The 21,153-nt window shown below is 40.9% G+C and overlaps 1 protein-coding gene across 1 annotated transcript in view; it reads right to left on the bottom strand.

Moving 5' to 3' along the window:
• Positions 1–3,506: 3,506 nt before the first annotated feature.
• The window catches only part of AKAP12 (A-kinase anchoring protein 12), a 31,443-nt gene continuing 13,796 nt past the window's right edge, over positions 3,507–21,153 (bottom strand). Inside the window, exons 4-6 of the mRNA XM_085218432.1 lie at positions 9,347–13,107; positions 6,777–8,621; positions 3,507–6,134 (exon numbers count right to left, since the gene is read on the bottom strand). Coding sequence (XP_085074558.1) covers positions 6,126–6,134; positions 6,777–8,621; positions 9,347–13,107 — 5,615 coding nt within the window. The 3' untranslated portion in view covers positions 3,507–6,125. The remainder of the gene's footprint in view (positions 6,135–6,776; positions 8,622–9,346; positions 13,108–21,153) is intronic.

The following is a 21,153-nucleotide window of genomic DNA, read 5'->3' as shown; positions in this document are numbered from 1 at the left end:
ATTGTTTAATAAACCTAGAAAACAGAGGAAAGGATGGGAGGAGAAACAGTGTCAGCCAGCCTCAGTCCAACAGCATAGAATTGGAAGAACAACCCATTCCCTCCCACCTTTACACTAAATTCAGGCATATATTGGTACCAAAGGGCTCCAGCAGGTTAGAGCACCATAACAACACACTATAAAACACAGCAGTGTTGTTAAATCCTGCCTTAAACGGTGGCTGTAAGTGGGTACTTGAAGCAGGGTGTAAGCATGGGACAAGCATATGTGGTACTTCCCTGTATATTTATGTTTGTTTTCCCGGCCTCAGTTTTGGGATTTCCTGCCTTAGGTGTGGTTTCTGCATATTTGAAATCCCTTGGTGGATATTCTTACATGAATTAACATAGTATTCCCTTCCACCCATGTAAGCTACCAAACTCCTGACAGGCAGTCTGTAAGGGTAGTTACTTTTCACATGTCTCTCCTCCAGCACGGAGCACCTCCTTCTCGAGCTAGGGGCAAAAACCACGATTGCTGCTACTCCCTCTACTGCATTTTCTTCTGCCTACAAATTAGGCTGTCTTCTTTCTTTAACTCTCTGTTCCCATGATTTGGTTACATTTTGGACTTGCAACAGAATCAAGCAGCATCAGAGATTTCTCACTGAAATATTAAAGCAGGCAAAGCTCAGCGCTCCTTATCCGGCAGTCTATTTTAAGCTTTTCTAAGCTGGAGAATCATTAATATTTCAGTCTAACTTACTTAAAATTCAAATGTAGCCTTCTAAACGTTGGTCTATGTCCTTTACCCAAAGTATGAGAGCCATTAGCCAGTTCCGATGTCTCCATTACATAAGAAAATAGCAATGAGGGGAAGAACAGAGCTCCACTGAACTTTACACTTAATAGACCTTAACAGACCATAATTAGTTATCCAGATACTTTTCTACTTCTTGTTTTTATCAGATGTTAAAAGCTGCCACTCCTACCTTTTCCTGCAGAAAGGGAAAGTATTAGCTGCATGGCAGTTCTGATTTGTTGCAAAGTATTGCTTTAAGGATATGAATGGATTCTTTTTATTTTTAATGGTGATATACACGTGTACATGTACAGACATATTCTTTAGGAAGGTTTCATCACAGAAATGCCACTGTGTTCATAAAGCCTTTATCTGCTGCAGTTAAGTCTTATTTGGCAGGTCTAAATCCCACTGCCACTTCCCTGCTGGTAGTACTTCACCCCTCAGTGGGGACAATTAATCAACATACTGCATAGTTGGCAACTCAAAATGCAAGAAGTGATATGGTTTTTCAGTGCTGTGTCAAAGTTCCTCGTTTCTACAGTACTTCGTAGAAATGTAATGGGTTTGGCTTGCCAAAGCATGTCACTGCTTTACCCCTGTACGTTAGCCACAATCAAAAATAGGTAACAGGAAGGTTCAGGCCTTATGACACATTCAAAAATAATACACAGAAAGAAGCACTCTGTCTCTTCTTATCACAAGCAGCTACCACTTATCAATGACAGAAAACAGAACAATAATCTCAACCTAGTCAATAAGCTGCCATAGGAAATATAAGCCTGCATCCACAAGTCCATATGAATACAGGCTTAAAGGGTTGGTTTGTTTTTCTTCGGATGAGCTACACTTTTCTAGAAAGAATGGCAGGCAATGTGCTCAGCTATTGCCACAGCTGCCACTGACAGAGATGCAGGTTCCTCCTGTCATCTGTGAGGCATTAACTGCCTCTTCTGTGGGGAGCAGACAGGATGTGCAAGCCTAAATCCAATTGCAGGATCAAGACAGATTATGCAAAAATCCAATAAAAGTATTTTCCCAGCAGGGAGACTCTTATGCCAAAGAGAATAATGTGATCTTCAAGATTGCTCAGCAAATAGTGCAGTTTAGAAGAGTTCATGTCGCAACCAGAGTACCGAGCAGGTTACATTTGTCTTCATAATTCTTGGTCTTTCTCATAAAATAATATGAAAACACTTCCTGGGTGATCAATAAAAACCAATGTGTAGCCCTCAAGGCTACCACCAGAAAGAGGAATATGTCAGTACAGGCAGATGTGTGTCAGTTTCTCACTTCCTACAGCCATTTCCACAGGAAACGAAACAGCAGGCAGCAATCCCCCTGACCCCAAACCTATCTGCTGAAGATCTCCTGGAAATGAGTTTAGAAATTGGTGCAGCACAACTTGTTGGGCAGAGACAGCTCATGCAGGGCAGGGACTGTACCACTGCAGGACCCAGGGCCCACAGAAGGAACTGGAGAAACTTTATAAAACAGTTCATCCTATTTTAAAAAATTTTCAAGAGAATTTTGGAGCAGAACAGACATGGGTCTTCACATATTATCTTTCATTCTCACTTTGGTAAAGACTAAACTTAGCATCCAACTAAAAATGTCACCGGTCCTATGTTAGATACAAATATGGTGATGGTCAAACTTCCATTTTGTTAGCACCATGGAAGTGTTCACACATCTCATCCATCTCCCCAAGGCCAGGACTCAAAACCTCGTGCTGCCTGTCCCTCTGGCCTTCTCCTCTCCATCCCAAGCCATGCCCTTCCTTGTAGGGCACCAGCTCCTAGCGGTATTGTGAACAACAAAGCTCCAGTGTGGGGCATGCAGACAAGACCATCTCAGGCATCCCATTTCTGGCAGGCTGCCTGCCCATCCCCAGGCACTTGCTGCAGCCAGGCTATGCAGGTCCCTCCGTGCACACAGCTGCTTCACACATGTGCCGATCCAAACAGGACAACCAGATCCACTCCATAGCCTGAGCTAATAGCCAGGATACTCAAGCTATTCCAACAAAACAGGCTCCTGTGTTTCAGCTTACTTATTCTCCAGTCGCTACACTAATGGCCGTTTGGAGACCTCGTATTAACGAGTAACACGATAGCATAAATGCATAAACTTTGCACAAGGACAGGCAGAGGACTACAGCTGTGCGCCTCAGGCACAGTCTGGTGGGAGCTGCTGCTTTGGCCTGTTCCTGCTGATGCTGCTGAGCTGGGCAGTGATTAGGTGCCTGCAGTACAAGCCCACAGGTGCAATAAAAAAGGAAGGAGGAAACAGCATCCTGCACTGAATGCTTCAGCACATGCATTTCCTGTGACCAGTGCAGGTATTTACTGATAATGGATTTAGCATCTTAGCTTAATAGCTGAGATAAGAACACAAACACATGATTTGCACAAAACGAGTTCAAATGTGAGCCTATACATGGTACGATTCACTAACTTTTCTTCCTAGCTTACTGAAACCTGCTACCTATTCTGAATTTAACAGAGCTTTTTTCTTCAGTTTTCTGAACTATCTTACCAGTACATGCAAGTTTTAGAGAAACTTACACCCAAGTAACAGTTCAATTCTGCAATAAGCTCCTTTAATTCACATCAAAAGCTGAATGTCAATCAACAACAAATAAAATGTCAGGAGCAAATAGAATTTGTTGAAGATAAAACAAAAACAGATTAAGCTGAAAAAAAGAACAACAACGCATACACACATTAGAACAAATTTTAGTTGTACTTTATTTAATTAATGAAAATCTACCTTAAAGACAAAAATCAGGTTTGGTAACCCAATACATTGGATTTGAGAAAGCTTCAAGCTTTTAAGCACAAGCTGGAAGTCACAGTCTCAAATGAGAGTTTCAGAGCCAAAGCAATACACCGGAACAAAGTAGTATCGTTAGGTGGAGCCATGCTCCTTGCACCATCAGCGTGGCTTCAGGCACGATATTTTTTAGCTGTCAGTTACAAGAAGCTTTTGTAGTTGTTTTACAGTTATATTTGTTGCATTGCTTACCTAGGCCCTGGATTAATGGAGAAAACGAGCAAGTTTAAGCACTTGCCTGTCCAATTACTACCAACAGACAATTTACATTGTGATAAAGCTAGCTTTATTTAAATGAGGTTCAGACAAGAATTAACTTTACATATTATTAACAGCTTTGGAGCTACAAACATAAGAATTGGGATTACACAGGTCATGCTATTGTTATTTCATTTTACCTGCTGCATTTATTGCAATATGGCTTAACGTACATAGGTATACAATTTGTACAAATTCAGCCAAGTTTGCACTTGTGAGGTGTTATTAAGAGCACGATTAACTTGCAAGGCAATTTAAACCTGTGGAAACCGACAGAGATTGTTGGAATTGCCCAAAGCTAGGGGGAAAAGCTGCCGCTAACAATGGACAAAGACAGACTGGATTGTTTGAAACCACATTGTTCGGCTTTAAATATTTATATAGTTTGCTCTGAGGTAAGGAAAAAATCTCTTGATGCTTCCACGCAGGACAGCACCAGATGGTGCAATCACACCAGTGCAATCAGTCACATTGCTTGCTGTATGTGCAGCCCCGAGGAGAGGCGTGCACCTGCTGTAACAAGAGCATTTGTACACTAAGAGTTGATTTTAAAATAAATTACTATACAGGTAGGATAGTGAGCTATTGTTCACTTGGTGGCATCGGTTTCACAAAGTGCCATCTGTAACCTTCACTTTAGAAATCAGAGCTGAAAGGATTGACTTGTATTCCATGTTTGATTCTAATGTAAACAACAAAAGGAAGGACCTATTCCTGTTGGGGACAGGCATCTCAGTGAGGCTTCTTTCTGTCTTTACATCATCCTGCTCACTCTAGTCTGCAGCTGCTCTCAGTCCAACCCACCTTAGGTGAAGGTTGTTAGGAACTCGGCACTCCAAATTTTTCTTCAGTCTTTTGCAATCCAAGGCAGAATTCATTACCAAGCCCTTACTCTCCTTTCTACTCGCTCCTCAGGGAATTGGTAAGAGCAGCAAGGATCTCAAGAAATGGGAAATGCTGCGATGGGAAAGAGGTTCAGGCATGGGTTGGGAAAGGAGGATACTTGTATGCAGTATGGATATTAGATGATGTGAGTGGAGATAATGTCTTGGGAATGGATGGGGCTGTGATCAGGACTGAGCAGACTGGAAAGAGCAGGGTGTGATTTTGGATTGTGGTACACCTGGGGCTGCGTACGAGAAAGACAGCATCAAAGGGGTAAGCCTGAAGGATTCTCAGAAACCTGAGAGGACATTGGTCAGCGTAGTTGGATCCGAAACAGGTCAGGGCTCTCCTTTTGTCTTTAGAAATGTCATAATTCTACATTAAAATCAGAACTGGGCTTAGGATTTACATATAAATATTCAAAGCATGACGGCCAAGTTTCGGAGAGATTTTATAAGGGGATAAACCTGGAACAATAAATAGGAAACTATATGTTATTGAATTCCACTCCACCACTATCAATTTCCTCTCCAGGCTACTCTACAAAATTTCTTTAAGGGTACGCCTAAACAGTACAGAAGTATCAGAGCTCTACATTAAAATCAGAACTGAGATTAAGACATACATATAAATATTCAACACATTACAGTCCAGTCCTGAAACCTGTAGTCTTGAACAGAAAAAGAGTACAGTAAACCTCCTTTCAAGCTACACTGTAGAAACAAATTCTGACTAAATCAGGTCTGCACAAACACAACCGAACAGATAGAGATACCTGAATGGGACTGAAAGGCAGCAATCTTGAGCACCTTGCTCAAGAATCTGTGCGTGATCTAGTTCCTGCTGTTTGACAGACGCACCTTCTATCAGCCATAAGTCTCATGTGTTCTCTTCAGTCAGCTCTCCTCTTCCCTTCAGCACAGAAGTTGAGCAGCAGCTGTGGCCACCCTCTGGTCAAATCAAGGCAGCTACGTAAGATGGTGGAAGTAAGGGAGACTGCAGAAAGGAGGTAGGGGATTTAGGGATGAATGAAGGATTCAAGAAGATTGGACAGACAGGACGGACACGTTAAGTGAGGGGACAATAACAACTCTGGCACAAATTTTAGTGGTCTGTCCATTCACTCTGATGTGCATCTCCAGTCTAAATGGGACATTTTCAGCAGAGGCAAATGACCTTTGAATGGGACATGTGTGGATACACCCAATATTAAAGGCATTGGTTTTTAATGACAAAAAAGGTGAAGTCTTCAAAAGAGCAGGTGTTAACATCCAAGAATAAAGGGTAGTGAATTAAGCTCCTGGTTCTCTCACAGGATTGTCAGTTGTTCTTTAGCACTGGTATCTCTCAAAACGCCACATGGATCCTTAGCACATCTGAAAGAGAAAAGGCAGTAAAAAAAGCTTTATTAATGACAATTTACCTCAAGAGCATCTTAGTATCTTTCTCAAGCAGTTTTAGAAATAGATTTGAAGACAGTCACCTGGCTTAGTTAAGCAAGCACACTAAATACCTGCAAGAGAGACTATAACTTTATCACCTTTTCTGATTCAGATTTCACTGAAGAGCAAAGAGCTTTGGGAACAAAGCACTTCAATTTTACTATGGAAGGCAACATAAACCTCCTTTAAAATTTTCTTTTGAAAGCTGTTAGCATGAAATCACGCTTGTGGATCAAATCCTATACATACTCGTATTGTAAGAGTTTAAACTAGGAAAATTGGAAATCACATTTTTTACCTCCTAGAAACATTACCCTAAACTACAGGCCAAGACAAAGGCCTTTTATGTGAGAGTATCTGTATGGAAAAATGGAAGGCACTAAATAGTGTGAGAGACAGTAAAAAGTGTGGGGAGGAATCTCTGGCCAGTTAAAGTAGGAAGCAGTTGTCTTTTGCTGGAATAGGGGAGGGGAAAAGGAGAAAAAAGAAGAAAAAAAAAAAAGAGACAGCAGTTGTAGAAATCCCAAAATCTGCTTTGCCAAGGGTAAGAAAATGCTGACTAAGAATACTACTTACATTCAGAGCCTCAGGAGCCAATGAGTTCTGACTTTGGGGACCATCACAATCTGTGTCTTCTTGGCAACCATCGTCCTGCCATGTTTGCGCTTTCCCATCTTCCACTGGTGGGTGACCATCTTCCTCCCTTTCTCCACACGTTTGCCTACCTATATGTTGGTCTGAGATCTCCACAACCTTCCCAATCTCCTTTTCCTTTAATTTTGCTTGGTGTACGTCTAGGAGGTCTTTGGTTGAATCTTCTGAAGTACTCAGTTCTAATGTTGAGTCCTGAACTCTCACACTTTCCTTTGAAATGTCTTCAGGAGTAGTCACAAAGTCAGAATTCTGACTTGGTCCATCTTCCAGCACCTCAGAAGTTAATAGCATGTCTTTTGTTTTTTCTGCAGCTGCTTCTTTTACTGGGAGTTGGTAATCTACCTGTGTACTTTCCAAAAGTTCAGGTAAAGTCGTGAATGATGGGCTTTTCCCTCTGGACTTAGTGTGCTCTTCTGACTCTAAGGCAGCTGCCTCTTCTGTTTCTGTAAGTTTGTTAACAGCAGTCTGGATGACATTCAATACGATTTTTGTACTCTGGGACTCTATAGTCCCAGATGGAACAACATCCGTCTCAGATTCTGAGTGGGGGAGAGTGAGACTGTCACTTAAAGGAGCAGCGTTTTCTTCAGGCTGATAAATACTCTGGAAACTCTCTTGCTTCTCTGATATTCCATTAACATAAGCATGAGTTACCTGAGGCTGGGGTGCTTCCACAATACCAGGCTCTGCAGTCTCACAGCCTGAATAGTCAAGAGTAGAAGCTGGGATCTCATCAGAAGCCATTTGTTCTGGTGTGGTTGCCAAGGGGTCTATAGTTTTGGCTGTCATGCCTGTGGGCGTAGCAGCTTCTGCTACAACATGTTCTTCAGCTGCTGCAGCTGCTACAGGCACTTCCAGAGCCTCTGAGCTTTCAGCTGGTGGGGAGGCCGAGTCATGGCCTTCCTCCTGCACAGAGAAAACTTCTTGCTGGACAGCTGTTGAACAGCATTCATCATCCTTCACAGCTTCCTGTTTTCCAGATTCAAATTCTTCTTTGTCTGTTTCCATCAACTGCCCATTTATGTTTTCTTCTTTCTTAAAGTCTTGACTGCTTGAGATTTCTGCAAGTTTTTGTTTTGTTTCTGCAGTCATTTCTTCAGCTAAGCTGCTCTGTGTTTCACTTGTCTTAGGACTTATGTCAGTGTAGATGGTGCTTCCATTTTCAGTGACATCGAGGCATGCTGATGTTACAGTAGATTCATCTTCTTCAGTCTTGGGAGGGTGCTCAGTGAGAGCACTGTCAGACAGTGAGTGTGTTTCAGTTTTGAGCATGGAATCTTCTGTTTTACCACCTTTGATTTCATCACTCTGGAAGAGGGTTTCAGTTGTTTTTTCTATGCATTCTGGCTTTAGGTCAGGGACAGGATCTTTTGCTGCAATCTGCCTGCCATCCCCATCCCTCACAATCTCCTCAGCAGCTTCAGCTGCTTCTGAGCCAGTTGTCTCTGAAGTAAGTGCTGAGGCTTCTACCTCACTGTGCATCGGGACCTCAGCAGCAATGATTTCTGTGCTCTTTACTCTGAGGAGCACAGCACCATCTTCTTCTCCCTGTGCAGGTGCCTCGCTAGGAACTGCTTTGGTACAAGTTTGCTCTTGTGAGTCTAACTCAGGAATTTCATCTTGACTCTCAGGATTGACAGAGTCCTCTGTGACATCTGCTTTTGTGCACACCAGTTCCACGGGGAGTGTTTCACCCTCTCCTTTAAGTTGTGCAGGCTCTTCACCTGTAAATCCTAACCCAGAAGTTTCATCTTCAATCTTCTGCACCTGTGGAGAACAGTAACAGACCTGTAAACAGGGGTGTGAGCTGGGGGAGGCTGAGATGGAAGAGCAACAGAATACAAGACCATGAAGGGAATAGGGTTATGGGAAGGACGTGAGTTCATGACTTTGAATTTAGTGATCCATTAAGATCCCTGCATGTCCAGTGTGTCAGGACACAGCTCAGGAAAGAATGGACAGTTGACAAACCTGAAACACAGACTAAGCCAAAAATATGGTGGAAGAAGGTAGAAACAAAACAGTCACAGTAACTCCTGCATGACATGGAGATAGTGATGTGATTTCTATTCCTCCCTTTGCAGAAGTGCCTCAGCTGCAACTGTCTATGCCTGTGACTGAAGATACCAGCTGCTATGTAAGGTATCATACGGATCACAGCTGTATTATATGTTTCCATATAATATCTTCAGTCACAATATCTTCACTGTGCTGCATGCTAAAGACAATTCTTTTCAGCACCATCTGATCCATGCACAATATCACCCACCCCCTTTCTGTAGGAATTACATCCACCACACTCTGCAGCACAGGCTGCAGCTGCTTCTTCTGGACCTCCGTGCATCTGTCTCACTGAAAACAAACTTCAGTTGCTACACAACAAAGGTCTTTGATAGGAATATTGCCAAAACCTGGTTCTAAATCAGATGTAATATCTGTTTGGTTTTTTTTTCCCCTGACAGATCAACATTTGTGTTTTATGTAATACTTACTGCAGCCTGCACTTCTGGAATATGGTCCTCTCTCCTCCCATCTACTGTCAAGTCTGTTTGGGGCAGTTTCTCTTCTTCTGAAAGCCTCTGCTTTTCTAATTGCTCCTCCTTGGGAGTTACCGCTTCACTGTCTTGTGATGAAGGTTCCTCTGTTGTCCTCTGCACTTCAGCTATTTCTTCATGGTCTTCTAAAACTGCTTCTTCGAAGGTCTGCTGCTGGCCTTCACCTCCCAATACATCCACATTCTCATATCCTTCTGTGCTTTCTTTCACTGCAGGAGATATTTCACTTCTCTCTGAACTTTCGTGTACACTCTCTTCAATACCATTTTCACCCTGAACACTCCCTGCACCTTCCAGAGGCTGAACATCATCCTCCAGCTGTTCTCCTTTTTTCAAGGACTGTTCAAGCAGAACCGTTCCCTGCCCTACAATTTTCTCATCTTTAGCGTCATCTTTCACTTCTGACTCAATTTCTTGTACAGTTGAAATTACAGTTGCTGTTACAGTTCTTTCAGAATCCATCTGTGCTACATCTGAAGACTTCACTCTTTCAGCAACTTCATGAAGAACTTTTTGTGTCTGTTTGTCTAATTCTTTCAAATTTTGTTCAGTGGCTTCTACTTCTTGTACAGGTGTAACTTCCTCTGTGGTATCTGGAGTTTCTATCAACTGTGAAACAGCAGAAACCATTTCAGTTGTCTCTTCAGCAAAGGACACTTCCATTGTTTCTTCAGCACAGGAAGCTCCTGCTGTCTCCTCTAGAGCAGTCACCGCCTCTGAGGTTAACTCTAGCTCACTTGCTGTGGCATCATCACTTATATCCTTTCTCGTCTCTGGTATTGTCTTAGCAACTACCACTGCTTCTTCTACAACAACTTCTGATTCAAGCACTTTCTCAGTTTCTTTCTCTTCCTCTTCTTCCTGCTCAATGCACTCTGTCAGAGCAGCAGATATCCATGATGGTGACCTTTCTTCAATGCTGGTAACTGCTCTTTCCCCTTCCACAACACTAACAGTAACTGCATGTACTAGCCCTTCACTGGCTTGCTTAACACTTAACAAGTCTTCTGATTTTTCAACTCTTTCTTCCTCTGAGCTTCGTTCTTTCAATGCTTCAGCATCTTTTACTTGCTGAGCTTCAATTTTCTCTTGCTCTGCTGCTTCATATTCAGACAAAGGAACAACAGCTGGAACGTCCGAATCTTCCTCAGCTGTTTCTGCCATGTCTTCTCTTGCTTGCTTAAGATGAGTTGGTTCTGGCTTCCCATCTGACTTTTTCTTTCTGCGGCCAGGCATAAGTTTTCTAAATGGAACCCATGATTCATCTTTTCCAGGCTCACCATCTGATGTTGAATGCTCCAGGCTAGATCCAGTGACAGAGTCTTCGGTTCTCTCTTCCATTCTTGTTTTGGATTTTCTTCTTGGGGTGACTAACCTTTTAAATGATTCCCATGTTGAAATCCCTTCACCTTCAGATGGGCTTCCAGCTTGTTCTGGAGAGGAATTCCCTTGTCCTTGATCACTCTCTTGAGAGCTAGTAAGAATTGCATCCGTTGCAGTTTCTTTGCTCTGTCCAGATTCTTCTATTTTTTGGCTTTCCTGACCAAGCTTATGTTCAGACTCTTCATCAGATGATGATGATTTCCTGGCCCTTTTCTTTGAAGAACCTACGCATATAAAAGCTTCCCAGGACACAGAGGTGTCAACCTTTCTTTTTGGCTCTTCTGTGACTTTCTCTGGTTTCTGGTCCATTCCATTTTCTTTCAACTCTACCTGACTTTCTTCAGCTGCATTTTCAGTTACTGACGTTGCAATGCTCTTTGTCTTATCAACTTCTTCTTCTTTATCACTTTCAGAAGGTCTTCTTACACGCTTCTTGGGAGTCACCATCTTTTTAAATGATGCCCAGGGTGTAACACTTTCTCTTTTTCTCTCCACATCTGAAACTGCAGCATCTTCACTTTCTGAGACTTGTGTTCCATCTACAGATTTTTCCAGAGAAGGAATTTCATTCAGCTCCTCAGGAGAAGAAGCAGAACTCTCTGCCTTTTGTTCTTCCGGGCTATCTGGGGAATCTGATAAGTGTTGAGTTAATTCTCCTTGCTCTCCTAACTTAGATTCTTCTCTCTTGCCTTTATGCTTCTTTCCAGAAAGCTTTTTTAATCCAGTACCTGTAAATAGTTTCTTTAAAGGGCTGCCTTGTAATTTAGCTTTTTCTTGAGAAGAGAGCAGTTCAGCTTCATTTGTGATACCTTCTGGAGGCCTCTTTCCACTTGCTTCCTCAGGAGTTATTTCTGTGGTTATTTCGCCAATTTTGCCTTGCAGTCCTTCATCAGTGGGTTTGACTGACTGTTGATCATCCTCTGTATCAAATGACTGTTCAGAAGTAGAAAAGGACTTTGGTTCAGCAGCATCCAGAGCCAGTTTTGCCTCATCTTCTTTACTCGCCTTCTTCTCTGTGGTTCCATCCTGAGCTTCTCCTTGTGTCTCTAACTTTTCAGTGACAACTTCTGTTGTGGGTGAAACTTCCAATTCTGCTGTTTCTGTTTTTTCATCAAATGTTTCTTTCTCTAGTAGAAAAGGTTTACTTTCGTCTATTCCTTCAGGTTTTTTAAAATCTTCACTAGAACTTTCCATTGCTAATAAAGATGCTGCTCCAAGTTTCTCTTCAGAGGATATTTCAGTTCTGTCATTTATTTCACATTTCTCCGTTGACTCCAGATCTTTTCCTACAGGTAGGACTTTCAATTCTCCATTCACACTTGCAGTGATTACAGGCATCACTGACGTTGTTGTTAGTGGTTTCTCTGTCACCTCATTTTCTTTCTCTGCTTCATTTTTTTCCTCCTTTTTACCAAGATCTTCTGAGACTTCCACCAATTTACTTTCTTGATCTTCAGCTTTTCCCTCCTTAGCACCTACTGTAGCAACTGCTGCTGCTACATCTTGCTCATCATGCTCGGTTACCTCCTCCTCCTCACTTGCATCAAATCCTGTGGTTGTTGCAGTCTTTGATTTCTGCTTTTCATCTTCAGTTTGCTCCTTCTCCTGTGTTTCAGTGGTTACTGTTGTCACATCCTTCTCTTCAACTTGCTCCTCAGACTCTGATTTCTCCTTTTCACTGGTTTCAGTCATTAACATTGCTCCCTCTTTTTCTTGCTCTTCTTTTGTAGGTGACTGTTGTTCATCTTCCTTGGGCTTCCTAAAACTCTTCTTTTTTCGAAATCCAGTCCATCCCTGAGAAAAAAATTTTCTTAATGGTGAGGCAGTATCAGCAGCTGAAGCAGATGACTGAGAACACATCTCATTTGCTTCTGGTGTTTTAGGAGATTCATCTTCTGTTTTTTCATTTTTCAGCGCATCTTTGGCGTTGTCTTCCGCAGAGGGTGCATCTTCAGGCATCACTGTTTCTTCTGAACTGACTTCTTTTTGATCGTCAGCTCCTTCAGTGACTTGTGTTTCTTTTTTCACAGTAAGCAGTTGAACTGGTTCTGATTTTCCTGTCTTCTCCTTCTTTACTGTGAATCTGAATCCAACAAATTTAAAAACCTTTTTAAAGCCCAGATCATAAGACTGTGGCTCAGATACATGTTCAGCATCTTCTGCATCTTCTTCCACAGATGGTGACCGCTTATCTGTATGAGCATCCTCCTTCTCAGCAGCTACACCATCCTTAGTGCTTGAGTCAGATGGACTTGTCTCCATAGTTTGGGTGTCGTCTTCCTTCAGAGTTACACTGGAAGGTTCTGTTTGTTCAACTGTTAAAAAAAGAATATTTTCTTTCTTGATTTATTATTGTATTATACCTTTATACACACACACACACACACACATTGCTTTCCTAAACATAAACTTTTTATTATCTGTTTGCCTGTATATGCTGTTAAAAATTTTAGAACTAGTTTTTTTTCTGATCAAAGATTACTTTAATCCCTCTCCTTTCTCATTTCATTGTATATGTTCTTTCAAAGTTTATATGCAATTGCACCTTTAAAACTCATTATTTTCTTTTCTTTTGCAGCTTTTTTTTTTTTTTTTTTGCTGTAGGGCAAATTTACAAGACAAACATTCCATTTCTACCCAATTATTACTCAAAGAATGTAAAGAATTGCACACGTAATTATTTCTGAAGTTAAGCTCAGAATCCTCTCCCTGTAGAAGGAAACCTTGGGGAGTGGGAGGGGTGAAATACTGACTTAAATTGACAACAAATAAAGGAAAGCTCATTTTACAGTTCTGTCCTAGAAGAATGGTGAAATGTGAAAATGCCCATGAGAAATTTCATAATTTTCTTGTAAACCCCAGCACAGTTGCATTACAACATATTTGTTTTAAAGATCATAAATCCTGGAACAGTCCCATGTATCACATCACCATTGCCAGACACAAGCATCATCTACAGCAATTCAACACTGCTCAAATTTAACGAGGTTGTTACTAAGCAGGCAGGTAAAATCCTACTCTCCAGTCCTCATACATCTGTGTTTGCACTGTCTCTTTCTTGGGCACTGTTTGAGTTTTTCCTTCAGTATATTGGCAGCCACCCTCTCAATCTTGCTGGGACAATTTCTGGTTATCACTCCTTCTAGCTCTGAGCTGAAGGAACTCACAGCCTGGTATAGAAGTTAACCCCCCTGAAATTTGGCAGTTAGGAAGCCAGCACACATCCAGCTTAGAGCACACAACTGCAAGTTCCCCATGCCCCCAGATAAGTAACACTGTTTTACATATTATTAACATATTTATAATAATTCTAAATGCAAGTTCAACACCTTTTTCTCTGAGGAATTTTGGAGAGGAATAAGGATACTTACGCCATTTAAACACACACACACACAATGAGCACTAAGCTGTTGCTGTTAGAGACAGAATTTTATTAACAATTGTGTGATGAACAACACACAAAAATAAAGTCCACGGCATGTACAAGGTACCAAAAGATTCTTTGTCTTTGATCCTGTCGGGAGTTCAATTGAATACTGTTCTTGACACTTAACTTTGTGTAACAAGTGCAAGTGAAAGGGCATGCATGAGGCAGTGTGCTCTTCTTGTTGGAATGCTGAGGTGACCAACAAAAAATTTTTAGAAATCCAACGTTAATAGGCAACATCTTAGAAGGCATTGTCTCCATCATTAAGCTTTACATGTGGTACTTCAGTGCACAAGGGCATGCAGGAGACAGATTTCAAAAGCAATACATCGCTGCATTCCCCAAAATTGATTTATTATTTATTTGATTCATCTTAAGTAGAATCCAACTGCAGTGTGCCTTCCTTTGCCCAAGGGCTGGACCACTGAGCTCCAGATGTCACTTCCAGCCTAAATGCTTCCTCAACACTGCTTGTATACAACCCTTTTAGGAAGAGCTGCATCTTTATAAAAGCAAGGACAACATACCTTAGGCAGGGCTGAAACATCTAAAGAAAAATGAAGTCTATAGGCTTGTAACAGCTGCCTGGGTGGGAATTATGTTTACACTCACTATCAGTAGCCTACTGGTTGCTGCTTCCCAACCAACATAAGCAAAGCAGTTTATTTTTCTCATTATCTAACAACTTAAAATTACTTGCTTTAATCATTAATTCTGATTCACTTAGAAGTGTGACCTTTGATAACAGCCCAGATCCCTGAACTTTTCAAACAAGGACAGAAATGTCCAAATTGAGTCATCCATATCTGAGTCAGGTTATGAATCAAACATACGTAGTTGTACACTGATTGTACATAAGGGTAAAGCCAAGGAACTGCTCTTGTATCCGTGTTCATTTATTCTTAGGTCCAGAAAAAAAAATGCATTCTCCTTGCCATCAAACTACGTAATTTGAACAGGAAGCTTATCATGGTTCAGTGGGAATTCATAGAGCCATTGGTATTTCTTCAAACATTACAGTACATAACACATTTTTAAATCATTTAGTAACAGGGAGATAGGATCTTTAATATACTTTCTAACACGCATACAAATAGATACACAGTTATCTCTATATACGTATATTTGTTTATACATCCAAACTTTGTTGTCATAGATACTTATAAGTACTACTGTTTTCAACACAGCAGCATTTTTGGTGGTGTTAACTCCTTCCCTTCTTTCCCCAGGTGAAGAAGGTGATATTTCTTCCCTTTGTCTATGCTATAAGTTTCTGAGTTTTTTTTCTCACCTATGAAACTCAACACCTATCATTTAATGTCAAATACAGATTTAATACAGATTTGTTCCCAAGCCAAGCATCCTAGTTCCTCTCATGTAAACAAGATTGACAAAGCCTCCCTCCTGTTTCTCCTCAGACCTGCATGCCAGCATGCTTACTCTCACATACGGATGCTCCGTCTCCATCTGACATGACTCAGATAAAGGTAGAGCAAAAACCAGAGCTGTGAGCCAGCTGGGGATGTTGGCTTTGTGCAGGAAAGAGCAGAAGCAGAAAGGCAGTGGGTGTAGAGGAGAAGAGAAAATGCACTGTGGATCCTTGTGGGCAACTGCTGAGCAGGTGGGTACAGCTTTGTGAGGGCCCTCCTATCCTCCTGTGTGCAGCCCGTGAGAGGGCATGCTTATCATTTTGGAGAGAAAGGGAATTTTTTTTTTATTTTTTTTTTTTTAAAGTTTATAGTTGCAGCTGACTCTGTTTCTTTTTCCCCCACTTTTCTTACACTTGTTTCTAGGAATTTAGAGGAGTTTTGGGTAAACAGGATTACTGTAATAGAAGAATGATGGAGAATACAAATGAATGAGGTATTTATTTCTGAAGTGAGAGAAAAGGCTTAAGACTAGTTGATAAAGGCATCTCTTCATACTCACAATAAGCATTCAGGGAAATTTTGCTCATTCTATTAGTAAACTGATGCATTTATAACACACTAATGCAAAGACTTGGTAACTGTAAAAAAAAAAAAGGCTCTGCAGGTGAAACAAGCTGAAAAACTATTTACAAAATCTATAGATCCAATCAGTATATAGTAAGACCTCAAATAGAATCAGAAAACAAAGATAACACAGAAGTTCAGAGGCATGGGCATGAGCTTTTAGGAACTGTTAAAGCAGGTTGACAGCACTGAGACCTCCCTTGCAAAGCCAGAAAACATGCTGCCTTGCAATACTTCATTAAGGAAACTGCAAAAGATAAAGACAACTTTACAAGAGTAACAGAACACATTTTTAATGCCAGTCAGAAAAGCTGCAGCTCTGATCCATGTATTACTCAAGCGTCACTCCTTCATTGCACACGTGGTTGGCATTTCTTCCCTCAGCACCACAGAGCTCAGCTGCCAGCCTCAGGATGACTATCTACCCTTGTTCCCAGCTCTGCTTTGCTGCTTCCCTCTGCTCCTTCCTACATAAATCACCACACTAAGATGCTTCAGGTGCCTTCCCCCAGTACTGGTCAGGGCGATGCAGCAGGACAACCACTCCGTGCCACCAGAGGCCGTCCTGGCTTCAGGACAAGACAAGCACCACTCACAACCATGTCATGACTCTACATGATAACATTCAAATGGCGTTTTTCTACCCAGTGGTGTAGTTGGCTGAGAAGCCAACTATGCATGCTGATCTCACTGTTTAGCAGCTGGATTCTTTAGTGACATTTTTTATTAACGATATTCTCTGTGCCCAAATGTTGTTAGTGCACTTCTGAATGCAAAGCAAACAAGCAGCTCCGCTGCAAAGGCTTTGCAGGTTATCTGCACAAGGTGTTGTTAAGAGCACTGCAGCAGTCACCGCCACAGGTACTTTGGCAAGGCAGCCAGTGCTTTGTGAATAAATTCATAGGATTTGAAAGCATCCTTCGGGAACACAAGAGAGCCTCAACAAAACATGAAACACTCCTGAATGGTGTTTCTCTTGGCCTGTCCTGGGGGTAAGGCTGCACTCCACCAGCTATGAGCTCATTCAGAAAAACCAGGGAATAGAGCTACAGCCAGAGGCAGGGATAAAAGTCATAGGTCATAGCACAACATTGATCCACTTCACTGTTTAAGCTAACCGTGGCTAAGGACTAAAGCTAAAATTCCATTTTAACTGCTTACGCACTAGTGAAACTCTCAAACATTTTAAGATGGAATCAAAGTGTTGATTGTGTTTTAACCACTGCAGGTGGTCTCCTTCCTCCTGAAAGAAACAGGATATTTCTTGGCTAATGAGAAGAGCTTGATTATTAATTTTTTTTTTTTTTTTTTTTTTTTTAACTTCTTTAGGTAGCTTAGTCCACGGTAAGAATATATTTGCATTTTATCATTAGTATATTGATAAGATGCTGGAAAAGTAATATCATCAAACCAATTCTTACCTCACTCTATTAAAAATTAAATTAATGGACAACACTTCTCCTTCAGCAGGAAGAGAGCCACCATGGCAGTTGGACTTAGCCAATCCCATCATCACCTGTCTCCAGAAGTAAGAACACTGCAGCCGCCAGCAGGGAAAAAAAAAGCATCAACTGCAAGAGTTAAACTCACAACACTTGGAGTGCTCGCAGTCAACCATGTCAACATCTGGAGCTGGTTGACTTTTCCCCCTAAGGATTTGAAGCGCTGTGCTGGATTTTTTCCATGAATTCCCTGCATTCTAAGTCTATCAGATGGATGTCACACACACCCTGCACCCTGTGTTTCCAACCCGACTGACCACGACTCCAGAGGACTCTTGTTGTTGCTGTTTTGTTTTCATTTATGCAGTGTCTAAGTATTCAGATCCTACTCGTAGTCGCACACACAACACTCTTGGTGGGCCTGCTTGAACCTGAATGAAAATTGAAGCTGAAGGATGATTTCAGAATCATTTTCCAACGCTGTACTGAGATTTGCCACAAACATGACTCACACAGAACACCTAGAGCTCTAGAACTCACACAATGGGGGGATGCAGGAGAACACAATTTAAAGAATTTGAACTGAGCTTAATATCAATCTTTCATTCATTACATGCATTTTTCCCTACAAAATTATTATTAGCAGAAACATTTGAAGGCCAAGCCAAGCAAAGCTAACAACTGATCCAAATGGAGAATTAACAGTTGAAAATAAAACAAACCAAACCAAATGCAGTTTTAAGTGACATCTGCAGAAAACCTGCCCTAAATAGATTCACTTAGAACAAAGCACCTATTGGGAATTATTAGGAAAATTGAATACTTTATCAATGAAAATAAATAAGCTGTGCTTTCAGGCTTTCATTGCAGAGTGCAGGAAGTGGACACCATTCCCCGACTCATGATTTCTTTGACCTCAGATTTCAGGAGGTCGGGTTTAGTAAATGAAACAAACCCCCCCACCCACTCCGCATTAACAGCATGAAGCAAAAACATGTCCAGGTGTTGTCTTTCCAACAAACCTGCGGGCTTTATTGTCTTTGTTCATCTGTGATGGTACTGCTTCTCGACAATTTATTTCAAATTCTTGCTTCCTTTCCCTACTATTCACAGTATTTCTTTTTCTACTTTAACATATACATTCTCATTTCATGAAAAGCAGACTTTTTCCCTTCCCATTCTATTCCCTCCATTATTTCTACAGACTGACTCTCAACGTTAACTGTGGGGAAAGGTTTCCTTCAGAATAATTAAATACTATGGGAGGACTTCAAGATTTTTGCATAACAAATTTCAGGGTGCATACATGCACTTTCTATTCACGCTCTTCTACCAAAGCATTAACAAGGAGCCCCGTTCAGTTCAGCCTTTAGTTCTCTGATACTTGAAAGGCAACAGAAGAGTTAAGTCCTAAGATCTCACATAGAGAAGAAAAAAAAAAAAAAAAAAAAAGAAAAAGTTGAAAAATAGTTGTAATTTTTCATGGCTAAAGACTCCTTAAGAAAGCAAAACCAACATCCCCAGAAAGGGACATTGCACGTAACCTCATATGAAATAAACTTACAGCGGAAATGCTTTCTTTTGATGCTGCATAACATTTTCTGCAACCCATTTATTTCTAAAAAGTTTATGCTTTAGCTGTACTTGTCTGCTCCAATGCTTCATTCATTCGAGACTTTAAGATATTTCTTCTTTCATTTTAATGTTAAAAAAAAAAAACAAAAAAAAACAGTACCAGCGTAGATCCTCTGAAATTGTTTTCTTTTTTAACAGGAAGGTCATTGAGTGTGGCTTGGATATACAGTTACCGTATTTAAAGCTTTTTCATTAAATGCACTCACAACAATAAACTACTCTCAAACAGTCCAGCTGTTCTGCCTGTGAACCAAACCAGCATGCTGCAAATATTTATGAGATTTCATGGTTGTCCATACCGTCCACATCTCATGTTCTCCGACTTTGTTTTGCTTTTTAAAATAGAATGTATTCACTAAACCCAAGACAGATGCACCACGGTATTTGAGAAAAGTATCTGCTCTGCTAGGAGCAAGGAAAGGATAAGCAACATGGCTTAGAGGTCACTGCAACATTTTTGAGAACCCCTAACAAAAATGCGCAATGAGAAACAGATCGGAAGGTGGTTTTTTGAAAAAAGTTGTTGTTGTTCAAAGCATCTGCAAAAGGATAATTACCATCACACACAAACAAAGGAGATACCGTTGTAGCTACATTAGTTAGACAAATGATAGCTTAATACGCTCCTGCATACCAACGAGGAAATGCACTCTGTCCCTTCAAAGAACAATAATGTGTACAATGAGCTGGATGCAGATCTTACAAAATGCACTACACAAGCACTGGTGATACAGTGAAAATTCAAATTTCTATAAGAATTATTAAAGAAGGAAAGCCTCAGATTATTAAATCGTGCAACCCTATAAAGACATTGCTTTAGAAAAACAGTTTAACCTTTAAATACTAACAATAAGGGGAAATAAAAAATAGAGAACCCTCGAGGAAAAAGACTCAGCATGTGATAAGCTCATTAAACATCAAGTTTAATGAAAACCTCATTGTAAACAGCAGTGGGATACCTCCTCCCCTACTAACTGATTCAAATCACGTACAGTCCTCCCCAGGGTCAGCTCCAAACGACACTGGACTTCTGCAGGCTTTGTTGTCAGGAGGTATTGTAACAGCAGAGTGCTCTGCACGAACCCCAACCATCTGTTTGAAGCAGTTCGCCAGTGCCAGCAAACAAAATAAAAGCAAACAAACAAATATTCACACAGTGCAGTAAAGATTGAGCAAATTCTTAAAGACATCACTATTAGGGAAGTTCTGATGCAAACGGATTACCTTTAAGCAACTAAACTTTTTTTTTTTAATTAAATGTCATAGTACTGCATTGTTTCCAGATAAAAGACAAAAGCTTGTGAAAAAGCAGCAGCATAAGATTTCCCCCCCCCCGTAATGTATCACTCCTTCAAATAGTGTAACCTTTTTAGAAAGCCCAACTGGTTTGTGGTGGGAGCTCTCACACTTCAGTGGCTCACACCGTACTTTCTCAAGCTGCACAGAAGCCTATGCATATAGCATCAAGCTCCGATATCCCAGGCTGAGATCCTTCTCTCTCTCACACACACACACACACACACACACACACACACACTCTTCTATACCAGTGCTACTCTCCTCTGGATTTTGCTTCGTTATAACCAAAGTTAGAGTAAAATCTCAATTTCTCTCATGCAAATGATTTGACAATGGATAAAAGATGCCTACTTCTATATGTCCTTATTGCACTGGGTTTAGCTTGTGACATGCAGCAAAATTTTATCTTAACCAAGAAATTAAGGTAAAACTGTCACTGTCTTTTTTTGTTATTGTTGCTCAATTTCAGACCCCATGTCATATTCTGATACCCTAGAAAAGAGTTGTAAGCATCTTTAAGTACCTTTAGCCTTGGATTAGAGGTGCCACTTCAAACATGCAATT

Source organism: Meleagris gallopavo, chromosome 2, assembly GCF_905368555.1.
Source record: "Meleagris gallopavo chromosome 2, MGAL_WU_HG_1.1, whole genome shotgun sequence".
In the NCBI taxonomy this organism is placed as follows: domain Eukaryota; kingdom Metazoa; phylum Chordata; class Aves; order Galliformes; family Phasianidae; genus Meleagris; species Meleagris gallopavo.
This window is presented reverse-complemented; position numbering and strand designations above follow the sequence as displayed.